General features: G+C 38.8%; 1 protein-coding gene across 1 annotated transcript in view; it reads right to left on the bottom strand.

Moving 5' to 3' along the window:
• Positions 1 to 17,099, bottom strand: part of COL6A6 (collagen type VI alpha 6 chain) — a 143,211-nt gene that overhangs the window by 70,016 nt on the left and 56,096 nt on the right. The window contains exons 9-18 of the mRNA XM_046646636.1: positions 14,303 to 14,646; positions 14,140 to 14,218; positions 10,012 to 10,166; positions 7,744 to 7,836; positions 6,442 to 6,495; positions 4,618 to 4,689; positions 4,506 to 4,532; positions 4,129 to 4,173; positions 3,987 to 4,040; positions 2,860 to 2,922 (exon numbers count right to left, since the gene is read on the bottom strand). Coding sequence (XP_046502592.1) covers positions 2,860 to 2,922; positions 3,987 to 4,040; positions 4,129 to 4,173; positions 4,506 to 4,532; positions 4,618 to 4,689; positions 6,442 to 6,495; positions 7,744 to 7,836; positions 10,012 to 10,166; positions 14,140 to 14,218; positions 14,303 to 14,646 — 986 coding nt within the window. The remainder of the gene's footprint in view (positions 1 to 2,859; positions 2,923 to 3,986; positions 4,041 to 4,128; positions 4,174 to 4,505; positions 4,533 to 4,617; positions 4,690 to 6,441; positions 6,496 to 7,743; positions 7,837 to 10,011; positions 10,167 to 14,139; positions 14,219 to 14,302; positions 14,647 to 17,099) is intronic.

Here is a 17,099-nt window from a genome sequence, read left to right as displayed (position 1 = left end):
TCAAGAGCCAAACTAGCTTTCATGTGATCAGAAATTCTATCTGAATAAGCATAAATTTTCAGGAATTTGTGCCATTTGCACGCATTCCTATGAAAAGTCTGATCATATGTGTGTTCTATCTATTGTATCAATCTTGCTCTCCCAAATTTTTCCTGAAATAGTGAACCACAAAAACCACTTGTAAAAAGTACAGAAAGGGGCTGGACCAGTGGTGGAGCAGTTAAATTCGCACGCTCCATTTTGGTGGCCTGGGGTTCACCGGTTCCGATCCCTGGCACAGACCTGTGCATCTCTTATAGAGGCATGCTGTGGAGGCATCCCACATATAAAGTAGGGGAAGATGGTCACGGATGTTAGCTCAGGGCCAATCTTCCTCAAAAAAAAAAAGCACAGAGAATTGTCTTTGATTTGAGATGTATATTCCCAAGTGGCTGGGAAGTACTGTTATGCATTGAAAAACCATCTAAACTTAGTACAGTGACAAACAGCACGTCACAGAGAAGCTCTAGTGGGTTGAATTTTCAGCTGTCTTGAAGTCATAGAACAAATATTTTAAAATAAAAATCCTTTTACATTATTCAGATTCTTTTAAAGGTATTACATAATCATACAATTTCGCAGAAAATTAGGGAGGAATTCTGATTAAAGTGAATGGCAATTTTATAGCAATATCCCAAGCAGATTTTTGGTCGTCATATACAGATGACTGAAATGTCTTTGATTTGACCTACCATTTCTTAGTTATCCTTATTTGTGGATAGTTTTTTGTTTCTAATTAGATCCTTTGAAGTTGTTTGAAAACTCTCAGGTCATCAGACTATTAATCAGAAGATGTCACTTAGTAAACAATGTTTACTTCAAGTGCAAATTCTTCGGCTTTTTAAATAGAATTACCTTCAGTGCATACCTAACATTTACATTTGTCAATATACATTGCACCAAATTCATTCTCTGATCAACCCGTTGCGTACTGGAGGGGGAGTTATTAAAGACGATGTCCTGTGAGAGTCCCCATTGCCCCACCTCCTTAGCCCTTGGTATTATCAGTTTTTATGAGTTTTAGCCATTCTTATGGGTGTGTGCTACAGTGCTCTGGTATTCTAGTGGGAGTGTAAATTAGTACAAACTTTAAAAAAACTTTTTGGCTGTAAATACTTGAGCTGAAGGTAGAAGTTACAAGTTATTATCCAGACATCCTAAAATATAGATCCAATAGAAATGTGTACAGAAGTTCACAGAAGACATGTACAAGAATGTTCAGAGCAGTATTATTTATAACAGCAAAAACCAGGGACAACCCAAACATCAACAGGAGAATGGATAAATAAATGACGTTATGTTCACACAATGGAATACTACATGGCAATGAGATTGAATGAACTATTGTTATCCATGACAATGGGTGAATCTCAACAAGCATAAACTTGAGCAAAAGAAGCCAGAAACAGAGGAGTGTGTCCTATATGATTCCACTTATTTAAAGTTCAAGAACAGATAAAACTAATTTATGGTCCTAGGATAGTGATTACCTTGGGGACAGTTGGGAGTGACTGGAGTGGACATGAGGGGGTTCCTGGGATGCCCTATTACTGGCCAATGTTTTATTCCTTTACCAGGTGCTGAGTGCACAGGTGTATTTACATTCATCAAGCTGTGCATTTGTAATTTGTGTACTTTTCTGATACATGTTACAGTTCAACAGTAAGTTCTGGAGATCGAATGCACAGACAGCATAGTGATTATAGACAACGGTACTGCATCGAATACTTCAAAGTTGCTAAGAGACTAGATCTTAAATGTTCTCATCACAAAAAAGAAATAATAATTATGTGATGTGATAGAGGAGTTAGCTAACGGGATGGTGGTAATCACATCGCAACACATAAATGTACCAAATCAACACCTTGTACACCTTCAACTTACACAATGTTATATATCAATTATATCTCAATTTAAAAAGTTTTAATAAACGTTTAAAAACAAACCTAAATCATAATTCATCAAAGTTTTGGAAACCGACTGACATGTGGGCATGGTGATGGAAGTCCTGTAGTCCTGCTGTTCCATCAGATTTGGCATATGCCCTACATAGGTGTGGGTCATATCTACTCAACTGGATTGTGTCCCTGTGAGAGCAGGCGCCTTTGTGTCATAAGTTTTGCCTAACATAATCTTAGCTGGCTCGGATTCAAGGAGATGCAGCTAATATTCTCAACTGAGAAAGATGCTTGGAGCATACAAAAAAAGAGACGGCTTTGTTTCTTCCATTCTGTCCATATGTTGAAGTACTCAGAGGAAGATAATAAAGTGGACTGGATTCCTTCACAGCTCTGAAGCACAAGGACAATTCTGAATATGTGTTCTCAAAAAATACATGCTGGCCCAGTGGCGTAGTGGTTAAGTTTGTGCACTCCACGTCAGCAGCCTGGTTTGTGGGTTCAGATCCCAGATCTCAGGCATGGACCCACACACTGCTCATCAAGCCACGCTATGGTGGCGTCCCACATACAAAGCAGAGGAAGATTGGCAAAGATGTTAGCTCAGGGCCAATAGTCCTCAAGCAAAAAGAGGAAGATTGGCAACAGATGTTAGCTCAGGGCCAAGCTTACTCACCAAAAAAAGAAAAGAAAAAGCACAAATGATGTGCAAGGCTTCTCACTGCCCAGACTCACCCTGAATATGAATAGGATCTAGCACAAGGGATCTGCTTTTAAAATTCGACAACAATTGTGCCTGTGATGATTTAAACTCAGGATCGCTACCGTGGTACCTTGAAGTGGGGGTCTCTCTCCCTATCAGAAGTGCTGATGGGAACCAAGCCCTGATGGAGTTCACTGCCCGCACAGCCCTAGTACTTACAGGGTCTCCCCGCCGGCCCTTTGCTCCACGGTCACCAGAAATCCCCCTCCTTCCTGGGCTTCCCTATAGTTAATATAAATCAGAAGAAGGACAAGACAAGAATTTTTAATAACATTAATAAAAACGAGTTTATCTTCTCCCTGATTTGAATAATTAAATATTTTTCTACTAAAGTTATTCTTAAACTAGAAAAAGGAACAACCAAAGAATGGTTTCAGGTATCATACGAATAATTTAAGAGCAACCTCAATTATTTGTCACAGTGGTGAACTCTGTGTTCCAGACACATTTGTCATCTTCTTTAGTTTTTACAACTACTTTGTGAACCAGGTATTGTTTATTATCTTTCTTTTAATGAGGCAGCTGAGATTCAGAGGCATTATCCATTCTCTCCAAGGTGACTGCCTCCGCTAGAAAGTGGGTTTCTAGCTCAACTGTTCTGACTCAACTGTTCACACTCTAAAGACCAATAAAGTAGATGATGGAAGTCTGGCTGCTGTTGGTATCTGTTCTAGGCAGGAATGAGTGGCACACACCTTTAATGTGCTGCCCTGCACCGTTCTTGTGAATACCTTGCTGCTGCTCTTCGTGTGGTAGCTGCGTTTCATTAATGGCCCCAATTCTTCACTCCTCTCTGTATCTACACCCTTTGCCATGGAACTCTGCAGTGCCTTCCAACTGTAGTGGGCGAGATTCCCTACTGCTGAGTTTGGTCATGACTTGATATGGCCAACGGAAAGAGATGGAAGTGTTGCTGTAAGAGTTCCAAGCTGAGGCCTTGAGAGACTGTGTGTGTTTCTACTTGCTCCCTTGTACTTCTGCCATAGCCATGAAAAGGTCACAGCCAACGTGGCTAGGCATTTCTCTGGTCTCAGGAGGAGGATAAGAGACATGTGGAACAAAGCCCCAGGCAACAACAGACACACGAGCTGAGGTCAGCCATGCTCATCTTAGATCAATTGCACCTCTCAAACACAGTAGAGGTTTATCATTAAATGTGATTGTTTGTCACAAAGCAATTTTGTGGCACTAGCTGACTGACACACAGAGGGTAGCTGTTCTACTTTGTTAGTCACACCTTTAATTCCCAGTGCAGTTTTCATGTCGTCGCTTTATTGAATCCCTACCTGAGAGCCTTCATCACCTTTTTCTCCTTTTCCTCCAGCAAGACCACTGTCACCCTAAGAAACAGAAAATAAACTCAAATTCCCATTTTCCTAATGAGCAATAGCTCATAAGGGTCTTTATGGTACAAAGAGAAGGTTCTACCTGTTCTCCATTTAATCCATCAATTCCACTTTCCCCAATGTCTCCCTGAAAAGACAGATGTGATCAGAATAGAGTGCATTACATTTATGTGAAAAGAAGTCAGATACCAAACAAAAAGTCTAATTTTGTGTTCCATATGCAGCCTCCTTGTTAGGCTGGCTCTGGGTAAAACAAGGATTGCTGAGTAATAGGAACTGTCAACAGATAGTATATGTTGCCTGCAATAAAAGATAGAAATAAACAAAATGAAATGGTTGACAATAAAAAAAGAAGGTCAACAGAAACTTCATTTGGACGATCTACTGGTCAATAATCTCAAAAATAAAAATATTTCCAGATAATGATGGGCAGATAAATGGATATGTTTTGTACCATACCTCCTGTCCATTTAGTCCCCTGTTTCCCTGGAAATAAAAACGATAGGAGTGGTTAGTGTGGGAACGTGGAATAGATGTTAGGAAGACTTTACAATGTCTTACGCGACCTTACCTTAGGACCTTTGGCGCCATAACATCCCTTCGTACCCTGTTCTCCCACTGGCCCAGTGGCTCCTCTTTCTCCCTGGGAAAGAGTACATACCCAGATCAGCTTTTTCTATCATAATCTGGAATCTGTTTTGGAAATTTGACAAGTTTTATATTGGAAAAAATATGTGTGACCTCTTGTGGTTTACAATCCAGAATGCGTGCTATAAAAACTAAGAACAGAAGTAAATCAGAGCTACTCTGATGACAGCCCTTTGCTTTGGATCCCACTGGGATACTGCCCTGGGTGGGGTAGCATCTAAATAAAATAGACAGACCAACAACTGGCAGCTAAAATGCATTCTCAAGATTTTAGGAGATATTCCAGGAACAGAAAACTAAGAATTGATAAGACATCAGAGAAGGATGCTCCAGGTATGATCTAAGCAGGAGGCATGATTTCTAGACCAAAATGCATCTTCCCTCTCTCTTTCTTTCTTAAACCAAATACTGCCCCTGCAGTCCTTGTCTTGGTAACCTCACCAGTATGTGCAGTCTTGTGAACTGGAAACAAAGATGTCATCCTTAGCTTCTCTCTCCCCAGGTGGTTCCAAGTTATGTCACTGAACCTCCTTAACATATCCATTCATATTGCCCCAAACTAAGATTAGGATTTCTTTGTCTTGCACCTACCATTGCCAAACTTCTACCTGTAACTTCTGCCTTATCACCATCCATAATATTGCCTGACCATGCTTTCTAAACCCATACCCCCATCAGTTTTACTCCTGTGCTAACACCATTCAATGACTGCCCATCGACTGGAAGACACCATCCAAATCTTCTGCAGGGTATTTAAGGCTTCTAATAATCTGGGTCTTGCTTGCCATCTAACCTCCTCTTACTGTGTCCTGGGTTCCAGCCATGTTGACCATGTACCTTTCTGTAAATACACAATTCTCTCACTCAGTTACATACCCTCAAACACACTATTCTCTCTGTAATAGAATGTTTTTCTCTACAAACTTTGCCTGGAGAAATTTCTGTTTGTCCTTCAGATGTCTGGCCAAGCATTATCCCTTGTTGGTGGCCTTCCTTTCCCAAGCCCCAGCTGCCACCAAGGCTGTTACCTGAGGCTGTTAGGTATTTTTTTTGCCACACTCTGTCACACTGCACTTCATTTTACCTCTAGTATAATCCTTGTATATAACAACTGGAATCGCTGTTGTCTGATTTGCCTTTGAGATTAGGAACCATGTGTTTTCTTTTCTTTCTTTCTTTCTTTTTATTTCTAGGGCCTAGCACTGTTCCTGGCACATGGTAAGAAGCCTTAATATAGATTTGTTAAATGAATAAATGAATGGATGAGTGCATTTATGAGTAAGGTCTTTGATAAATAATGTGTAAATGGTAAGATGCTTAATATACAATTATTACATGAACGGATGCATAGAAGGAAGGCAGGAGTGATAGAAGGTTGGACAGACAGGTGGATGGATGCAAGAAAGAGTGAGGTCCTTGATAAACAATGTAGTGAGTTGTTTTACCTGTGCAAAATGCACCAGCAAGGGTGAAATGGCAGTGATTTGACTCCCCTGGTGAAGAAGATAACTTCTGCATTGAGTTCATTGTGCAATGTTGGTGGATAGTCAAAGAGGAGACAGTAGGTCAATAAACCACTAATGACTACCAGAAGCAAAGTCCAGTGAGGATTAGGAAAGACCCCAGATTTTGCACACAAATCCTTAGAATCTGACTTTTCTTGCTTCCTTCTGAATTGACACAAAAGATTTCATATTGTTGGTGTGTTCTTAAGAATAAACGGAACTGAAAAAAACTCTTGACTTACAGCAATGCCCTCCTCTCCCAGGTAGCCTTCACTGCCTTTTAAACCTGGGGATCCCTGGAAATAAGGAAAGGAGGAACAGATTAGTACGCCACACACCGAAAACCAGAGGTAATCAAGCAAAATTCTTCAACTTTACAGTTTTACTTTATGTAGAACAGTAAGAGTTTGGAAAAAATAGTCCTCCCTCCACAACCTAGGCTGCATTTATTCACATAAAAATAAATAGCATTTGGAGCCAGGCATCCAGATAACTCAAGGATGTGTGCATATGTGAGTCATAATATTGTCCATAAGTCTCTCTGGGGTTATATATAGAGCTAGGGTTTTTTTTTTTTTTCCCCCAGACAAATGTTCAAATGAACTCAGCTACATTTTCCCCGACAAACTAGAATTATCCTTTTTTCATTAAAAAAATCTTTTTTGGGATTTAGGCTGAACATGGAAAAAGAGACCACACAGATTTCTTTCTATTCTTTCTGAGCCCTGTTAAAAAAAGCAAAATCTACCATTCTCTTTATATGAAGTTGAAGCATTCAGGAAATAATTAGTCCAAAAACTTTTCTTCGGAGACACAGCAATGGTGATTTGGAAGTTACAGTGCTATCTACAAATTATTCAAAAGTCAGATACACATGTAAACAAGCAATACTGAAATCATTATTAAACACATTCACAGTCTGTTTATACATTATCTGAACACTTCCTAAAGCCCCAAATCATATTTTTACATAAGGGTACATAAATTTCTTTTGGTTAGGAAATATATGAATCTATTCTTGGTTACCATTTTTATAATTGGTCTGTTTATACGTGTACATCTGAGGCAGCATTTTGGTCTGGCTAAAGCTGAATGAAACATCTTAACATCTTTTGCTATGATAAGGTGATCTGATGTAGCTTAATTTTCAGCAGACTACACAAAGTATTCCCTACTTGATTTAAACGACTCTGCAGTCATTAAAAACGGGAATTGAAATGACTTATTAGTACTCAGGAGGTTTTCATTATACAACATGAGAGAGCAGTTGATTTTTCTGCATCATTGTCATCACTGCTAGAACCCTGGATAAACTTAGCAGTTACTTCTCCTGAGACTTGTATAAAAAGTTTTTTTAAAAAGACTCCAACTTAGAACGCCAAGGAAAAGCCATGACTATCTAATTTGACATATAAAAATCATAATAAATGGTTCCTCAGAGGCTCTGCCTAGAAGTTAAAATCACTCCTTATTTCTACCTAAACCCATGCCTGAAAGACCTCTACAGTCAAATAAAGTGAGCCATAGATCTTAACTAAAATCACCTTTTTCCCTGGTGGTCCAGGATCTCCCATTGCGCCATCTCCTCCAATGCACTTGCAGAATAAACAGCAGCACGTCCTTTCAGCAACATTGACCTTGCAGGGGAGGGTAGGAAATACGTTGCATTTGGTGGCATTGCTTCCCAAATCACACACACAAGCTCAATGGTGTGATTCAGATGTCTACCACAGTTTCAGAAGCCTGTTCACCCACACCGTGACTGCTCTAGAGAGAATGCATGAGACATTCTTTAGCTTCCATCTTTCCTTCTGTGAAATGCATTCTCTACATATGAGGAATTCGGAATTAACTCAAAGACGTTTTTGTGTTCTCAAAACGGTATCAGTTTAGCCATCCAACTCATTGCATACTAATTTATTAATGTGATTTCCTGTTCCCACCCTGTCCCCGAATTGACCACGGTGTTTTTGATTACCCTATATAATTCTGCCCCCAACATTTTGTTCAGTAAAATGCACGCATGCTGTTTTCTCCTTTTCCTGTCTTGTGAAATCTTTGTGTGCTAGAGATTTTAGACAGCGCCCAATGTCACACTACTTGGAACCAAGTCTGGTCGTAAACACTTCCAGAAGACTTTGCATGTGACAGGATTTCAAAAACACCAATTACATGTTCAGCATTTCAGAAGCAGTTGCTGTAGAGAGTGGCAGCATGGTGAGAATATTCTTCTTTATTCTCTGGCCAAAAAACCATATTACATATTTAAAAATGTGAGTGAAATTCATCCTGGACCTAGTTACTCATCCCCTGAATAACTGACATATGCCACTGTATTTTTACAATTAACCTGCAAAATTCGTTTTTAGGAAAATTTTGTTTGCAGTAAATGCCATGCTTTGCCTTAGTGGGGTAGAATCAATCTTTATGTTGAGAAGTTTCCCATCAAAATTCCAGTGTAATGAAAAACGAGTCTCCATTTAGCAATTTCCCCTCATTAGTCGTTTCTTCTTATATAATGTTTCTTTTCTGACATTAAAAAATTCTCCTTTTTTCTGAAAATCTCAGAAAAACCAATAAAACTTGAAATGTGTGAAAACCAAATAGTAAAAACAAATTGAATTCTGTGATTTCATTTTAGATAATATTAATTTTCTTTGGATCACCAAAAACCTACAGCATCAAATCTTTTATTATTAACATTAAAATTGATCTATTTCTAAAATTAGATTTTTCTTATATACTGTTGCATTTACATGATATCTAAAAACTTACAAGCTTGTTCTGAAGGTTAACTTCCTCCCTCCACAAATTACCAATACAGATTTCAAACAGTAGTAGATAGAGAAAAATATACTTTGTAAAACAGATACTGTCTTCCCACAGAGAAAGGAACTCCAACAACTTCCATATTCTTTAAGTAATTATTTTTACGTAATTACTACACTGAACAAACTGTGTTCAAACATCTATTTATATAAAAATTCTACAGGTAGAAAATAGTAGGAGCTAGCACTTTATTGGAAAGTGTCCTGATATGCTGATTATAGATTTTTATAAATTATAAGCAAATTACCAATTATTAGCCATTTATTACGGTGAAAGTAGTGCCACATAACATGGTAACACTTCACCACTCTAGTTTGAATTCTGGTATATTTCTGAAGGAAATATGATTGAGATGCGTGTCATACAGGTGTTAGGTTCTAAAAATACATCATGAGGCGAAAATCTCAGTTGGTCAAGACAACCTTTAAAAATCTTTTGGTTGCTCATAAAGTACGACATATGAGGTCCATTGTCACGTCACTGGTTTTTCTTCCAACACTGGAATGGATTGCTGTTTCTTTAATTGAACTCTAAACGTAATTGGCTCTCATTTACAGGTCATGTTGCAGGGAAAATACATATCTTAAACACTAGAATCATACTCAGTGTGGTGAGCTGTGACACGTAGGATCCGCAAGGGATGTGAAAACTGGCTGGCTGAGGGAGCAGCCAATTTACCCTTAGATCTCAGATTTTCTTTGGCACTTAATGTTCATCGACTGCAATTCAGGCAGGATTGTAGGTGCTTTTTAATTTCTCCTTCCTTCTTTTTTTGCCAAGTATATAAATTAAATATGTGTTGACATATCTCTACTATATTACATTTTTTTCAAAACACGCCCCTATTTATGCTGTTCACTAAATTCAGAAAAGGCTTTCTTTGCTCGCAAACAGATTAGATCAAATTCATAAGCATAGGTATTACACCTATACACAAAACAAATAGAACATTTAAACTCAACAGCCTTTTCTCAATAACTTACCAGATGCTTTGACAGTCGGCTCCCAAGATCCCTCATTCCAATACTGAGCTGGGTCCTGTACTCAAATCCTTTCCCAAATTCAATGTAGAGAAGATCAGCCAGGTCACCCGAGTCAGGGGCTCCATCCAGAGCAACAGTTATAAGGGCATTCAGGCCTACCCAACACAGTTTAAAATTCTCCAGGTGAGATGGGTTTGATTATTTTAATATTTTTGCATCTGTATTTAAATTGTCATTCTAAGAAAACAGTTGCAAGAGAAACACTCATTTTATTGTCCACTTCCCCCAACCGAACAACGCAAAACTGACAACTGACAAGACTATAATCAGAGAACAAAAAGAATTACCTTTTTCAAAACTAATTAAATTGGAGACTGGGGAAATTATAATAGAACTTCCAGTTCCCTGATGATCTGAAGTGAGACAGTGAGTTTAAGAAGGTCCACAGAGCATGCTAGAGTACACAGGAATTCATAGATTAAGAAAGCAAGTTTTTGCCACTCAAAGGGGGATCCTTGGAGCAGCAACACTGGCATCACCTGGAAGTTTATCAGAAATACAGAATCTCAGTTCCCATCCCAGACCTATGGAATAAGAATCTGTATTTTAATAAAACCCCCAGGTGATCTGCACACACATTAAAGTTTGAGAAGCACAGCTCTAAATGACCTCACAAAGAATTGACAATCCAGGGGTCGGCCCTGTGGCCTACTGGTTAAGTTTGGCATGCTCCACTTCGGTGACCCAGGTTCGGTTCCTGGGTGGAGACCTACGCAACTCATCCACAGCCATGTTGTGGCAGCAACCCACAAACAAAATAGAGGAAGACTGGCACAGATGTTAGCTCAGGGTGAATCTTCCTCAAGCACAAAGAAGAAGATTGGCAATAGACATTAGCTCATGGCGAATTTTGCTCAGGAGAAAAAAAGAATTGACAGCCCAGTTGGACTTATAGGTGGCAAAAGACAGAAAGAGAGCTCTTGTCAGGCAATTGGAAACAAATGACACAGATTCATCCAGAGCTGTGGCTCATAGGCTTTGGGATTTTTATAGATCAGAATATTTCAAAGAAAACTTTTAGTGACTAATAGAGGGTTGACTTATTTTGCAAAGCAAGAACATTAAACGATGGCAGGAATAAATCTGGCAATCGTTATGGTAGAGGTAACCATAGCAACAGCTGTGCTCTCATTTATTAATAGTTACTATGTGCCTGGAAGTTGGTTAAGTGTTTTGCTTGCGTTATCTTATTCATAAGATACAAATACAACCGTATAGGAATGTGCAATTGTAGCTCTATTTTACAGACAAGCAAACTGAGGCTTGGAGAGGTTAAATGACTGGCTCAAGTGACATTTTTAGGTTTTCATCAAGACAGCCCGATTCCAAAGCCTACACTCAAAGGACATTTTAATAACAAAAATGTACTAAGGACATGGAATAAATCTGGCTTTATGAAACCTGACTGCACTGGCATGTTTTCTCATTTTATTACAGATGAGTGAAGAATTCTTTGGATGGGACTTGGAAACCAACGACCTAGAACAGATAAAGAAATGTTCAAGGACTTGGCTGAATGAAGAATGCCTTCTTATACAAGTTTATATATGATTTTGAATGAATGATTTTGAATGAGAGGAAGAGGACAATGAAGAGAATAAAGTTCCAGGGACATAGGGGAGGCTTGGGTTCTAGGAGAGGAGAACAGAATGGTTGGCTGAAGTGGAATAAAGGAAAAAACAGCAAAGAATCGGGTGACCAGCTCACCCTTGTTTGCCTGGACTTTCTTGGTTTTAGTGCTGACAGCCTCTGGCTTGTCTCAGGGAAACCAGGACAGTTAGTCAGTCTTCTAAGAATTAGAAGGAGGGGGAGGAAATGGATGGTGGAGTGGGCTGGGATAGGCAATGAGGAATGTGGAGCCCATCAACTGGAGTTTAATGATCAAGAGAAGGCAAGCTAATGGGTCGTTAGTATAGGCTTATTTCTAAGGGAAAAAAATCTCACATCTGATTTTTCTTAAAAGTTCCAGGAAGTGTAAAAATGTAAGAGTTATGAGAACCATGGGATTGTTGATTTGAAAGAAATATGCATACAACTATTATTTATAACTGCTTTTCTCAGGATGCGGGCCTCCAGTCCTGTTCCTTTCAGAATTATCCAATAAATGAGTCATATGATCTTAAACACAGTGTCTTAAATTCCTAAAAATTAAGGAAGAAAAGATTTCAAAAATTGGGAGAATAAAGAATCACTGGGTAGACTCTAGAATATTAGATTTAAAAAAATTAAGAAACCAATCCAAACCCCAATGCACAGGGATTAATTATAAGGCAACGTCGACCACTGTGGATCCGTTTCTCCCGGTCTCTTGTTGTTCTGTGGTGATTGCACAGTTTATATATATAGACATCTGGCCTCAAGTTGGGGAGGCTCTCCTAGGTGAACAGATCACACGGCCCAGCAACACCTGAAATCGTATATGTTTAAATATGGGAATCCAGAGCTAGAGGTTCTCCTTGTCCATATTGAGAGCCATTTGATACTTTGCAAAGAACATTATGGTCATCATTCCTTTATCTCTTTCATTCAAAGATTTTGAATTTCTGAGGATATTCGAAATCAAGCTTCTGAAATTGAAACTCATTTACTAGTTTTCCTTTGGTAGGTGGAAGAAAGAGGACTGGTCTTAGAAATCTGGGTGTTCCAAGAGAAACTTCCTGGAGAAAACTCTAATGTTGTCTGCAAGAGATACATCTTTGCCCTACAAAAGCAAAGCTGAAATCAAAAAACTCCTACCCACCCAAACTAAACAGTCTAGGGTCTTGTTCTCAGTCTGCACTAATCTCTACACTATGGATCATTAAAAAAGGCCAAGACTTCATAGAATAAAGAGAAAGCAGCTTTAGTAAATAAAAGGCAAAATAGAAATCCTTGCTTTCCAGCTGTAAATCCAGTGAACTTTGTAATTTGTTTAAGATTGAGGAGAGAGAACCAAACAGAAAAGCCAAAATCCAGTTAGCCTCTGGTAGGTAACCTGGGAGGCAGATATTTATGGCAGGTTCCCTAGAAGCAGAGTCTTCGAGAGCGATGTGGATGAGCACAATTTATTGAGGAAGCACTCTCAGAAGAAAGGGAGTGAGGGAAGCAGCACAGGGCGGGGGCAGGAGCTGAGCAAGACGGTGTTTCAGTTGGAGGTTAGCTTCAGCCTGACCCCATGAGGAACTCTGGAGCATAAATTAAACCACAGAACTGGTGCCACTTTGAGGCAAAGATTCAACTATTTGTACTCTACCTGCTGCCCAGGGGTGGGGTAGGGAGTAACCTTCCAGGTGAGGCAGATTCCATTGGCCAAGGGAAATTCCCCAGAGAGACGGGAACCTGTGAGTTATTAGCAGTCAACACTCACAGCACCTGGAGCATGGGGGAAGCTGACTGGAAAAGGGGGTCCGGGTGGGGCACCAATAACATTCACTTACAGGGAAGTATTTCTATTCTTAGTCAAACCAGAACATGTGGTTGCATTTTTCTTCCACTGATTCATATTTTAGTAAGAACTGACAATAAGTCAGACAGGGCGTTAGTTCCTGAAGCCAAAAGCCTGGTGCCAGAGCTTTAAAAACTCATCAACACCATGGTTGGTCCATCTGTGGTCTGAAGGAAGGAACTGATTAGAGAGTCCCAAAACATGAGTAAACTTGTCCAACAAGTTTGCTTGCAACTCTGGAAATTCTGAGTGTTAGAAGAGAATAATCCAACTCTCCTATTTCTTGGTCAAGGAGAAATAACACAGTTTGCTCCTGCTGACACTGAAGAAGTAGCAAGATTAGATAACGCAGGCTGGGGAGACAGGCACATTCTCCAGGAAAGCTTAGAAAGAAGAAATACAGTAATATGATAGAAAGAATAGGACGTTGTATTCAGTACTGTTTCATACACACAGGGCGTGAGAAAAAAAGTAGATGCCAAAATGTTCTGAGAGCTCATTTGCTCTGTCAAGTGCATACAAAGTGGAGAGGTTGGCGAATTCAGGGTTATTTGAGTGCCTGGAAACTTAAAGAGCCAGAATTGAATTCTGAGATTATAAAATTAATAAACACTCTTTTCCTACTCATCCCCCATGCTCAGTACCTTCTTTTCTAAGTTCATCAGATTTTTGTTCGAGTTTTTCAATATCATCATCCAATCCATCTGAAAACAAGAGAACCACCTAGGAAAGTGTTCAAAAAAGAAAAATGAGTAAAAAGAAGGTCATTGCAACTATAGACCAACAAATAAAATAAAATTAAGTTACCTTTCCTCGAGCGGCCGATTTATTCTGAAATGCGTCCCATAGAGAACTCAAGAGGTTGGCGTTGAGAAGAGATGGTCCTTTAACCGTTATATCCTTCAAGCTGTTCAGTATGTTTTCACTATAGATCTCAAACTTGGGGGAATATTTTTCCATAGCATTGGTCACTTGAAAAGCCACACTAACCTGAGTCTCTGTGCCCACCTCACAGCTTACCCCATTGAGGGAGCTGATGGCACGTAAGATGTGTTGAAGGTAAGTTTCCATCCAAGACTGACCTTCAAGAAAAGTCTGCCCACTCTTCTGAGTTGCGATGTCAAATCCCACTACAACGTCCACAAAACAATCTAGGATTCAAGGGAAAAGCATATTTTATTAGATTAACAAATACCTTTATTTGACTTGGATTCTAAGTCTGAATCAAGGGACTTGAAATTCTTATTTCTATTTCAGTTATAAGTTGGGAAATAAGGAAGAGCATGAGCAAATAATGGAAGATGCTAAGAACCACTCTTTTATAACCAATAAAATTATAAGCGTATAGTATTATTCTATTTTTAGTTGGTATAAAGTTTAGATGATTTTATAACAATTAAAGTTCTGACAGATTTTATTGTGGCCATGGGAAAAGCCATGTAGAATCATTTAAACATCCCTAAAATATATTGTGGAAATGTTAATAGTCTAAAATAGGAAATTCATATCATACTACTTAATCAGTTTCAGTCATTCAACAAACATTAAATTATAATAATTATAAGGGAAATATAAAAACATTTGAATGGAGAAAGTCATTTAGAAAAAAATAAATCACAAAAGCCTTATCTAAAGGAAGGGTTTTGATGATTTATCTTTGTAGAAAGAATCTCTAATTCCTCTTTTCTCTTCTAACATCCATTCAGAAAAGAAAAAGTGAGAAGAAAAATAAAAAATTCAGGAGATCCTTTGAGATCTTACTTGATTTAAGTCCTACAAGTGAAGAAACTGGGCACCAAATTACCCATATTCAACCTTGTCAAAGATGGCGCTGCCTTCAGAGCTCAGCCCCGCAGAAGCCAAAGCCACTGCCATTTGGGGGTTCAAGAAATACTAAGAGTTATTTGCATTTAAAGCGCTTCATTCTTATCCTTATTAACTCCAGGGACATTTAAGCATTGGAGAGACTAGAAGGGGCTTGATATTTTAAGCTGAGCCTCCTAAACGGCAGATAATTAGAGGACAAAGTCATGTGACATATACACTGTTCTTTCAAGAAATTTTAGGTTGGCTAAAAACTTCGACCTTTTCTAGCAAATTCAATACATATTGCTTGCTTGGTAAAATAAGGGGGAGGAAAGTTTATTTTTAATTTACTTTGTTTAGATAAGCAGTTTTTCACATATTTGTTGTGTGGCCGCTTACACTACCTCAAGAGACACTGATCAGTTGGACATTGCAAGTCTTTGAGAGCAAAATGTCAGTTTTGATTCTCAAAATAAGGGCCAATATCTTGATTCATTTTTAATGAGAAAAGAGTTGGGTAAGAGAAAAAAGAGACTTATTTGATAATCAGTTTTCACCAGGAGATTCAAGGTAAATCAAGGTTATCAAAAAATCTGAAAAGGTGGGTCTTATTTTACCATATTTACTTTATTGGAAAATCTCTGATATTAAGAAAGTGTAATGAAGAGACAGAAATTAGTCAGAAGGAAGCATCAGAATATGTCCTTTCCAAAATTCTTCTTGAACATACATCCTTTCATTTCTATCTTGAGATGGAAAGTTTCATTCTTGGATGAATATTCTTTTAACCCGTAAACAGAAAACCATTCAGTAACCAAAATACGTTACTGCCTTTAAGGAAAACAATCTCTTGTGAAAAAACAACCACTGGCAGAAATGCTAAAATGACACTGAGTGATCCTGGAAACTGTGTCCTATAAAAATCGAGTATTTTACCTTTTTGTCTAGACTACTGAAAGCAAAAACTCTAGGAAATAAGTTCCCTGTGTTTATTTAACTACTGCCAATTGACAAATGATTCCCTAATAATCTGATCAAAGGAATGGAATTTGGGGAACAAGTCCGGAGTTCACAGCCACGTGTCTAGGTACAATTAGAAAGACGAGGCCATATTAACCAAGCGGCTCTCACGTGATGGCCTTGCTAACCCTACAGAGACAGCTGCCCTGCAATCAGGAGCCCTTCAAAGTTAACGAGAAGCAGGGCTAGCTTTGGAATTGAGCTGGGGAGAAAGCTACAATCAGATTTCCAAAGAGAAATGATGAATGATTAAACAAGAAAATATGAATAACTTGGATTTCCAAAGAGAAATAATGAACAATAGAGGGTGAGAAAAAGAAGTCAAACTAGTGTTCTGAGCCTCTGCCCAGTCCTCGCAAACAGCAGTCGGGAAGCCTGGAGGGGGAGGCATAGAGTTTGGTGTTAGTCACGCAGCAGTCATGACACTGCGGCTGCTAAATAACTTCTGGCAAACCTCTTAACCTCCCTGGGCATTAATTTTCTTGTCTATAAAAATAAGGAGATTGTACATTTCAAGATAAAAATACAAAAGAACAGAAAAGAGTGGATTGGACTAGACAGAGTCTCATGGTTCCCTGCCAGGCCCAAAAGATGATTTTAATTATCTGACTTACAAAGAAAGTCCTTAACTGGAGTTGATGATGGCAGATCCTTAGTATCAACAAATACTGTCAAGAAGGCAAGAAGGTAGGGTATGTTAATAGGATTGGAAGACAGATTTCTTGAGAAAATACTTCAAAGAGGAATGTCAGGCTGTCGGCAGTTATTAGCTGGGATA

This window comes from Equus quagga, chromosome 1, assembly GCF_021613505.1.
Source record: "Equus quagga isolate Etosha38 chromosome 1, UCLA_HA_Equagga_1.0, whole genome shotgun sequence".
Taxonomy (NCBI): Eukaryota; Metazoa; Chordata; class Mammalia; order Perissodactyla; family Equidae; genus Equus; species Equus quagga.
This window is presented reverse-complemented; position numbering and strand designations above follow the sequence as displayed.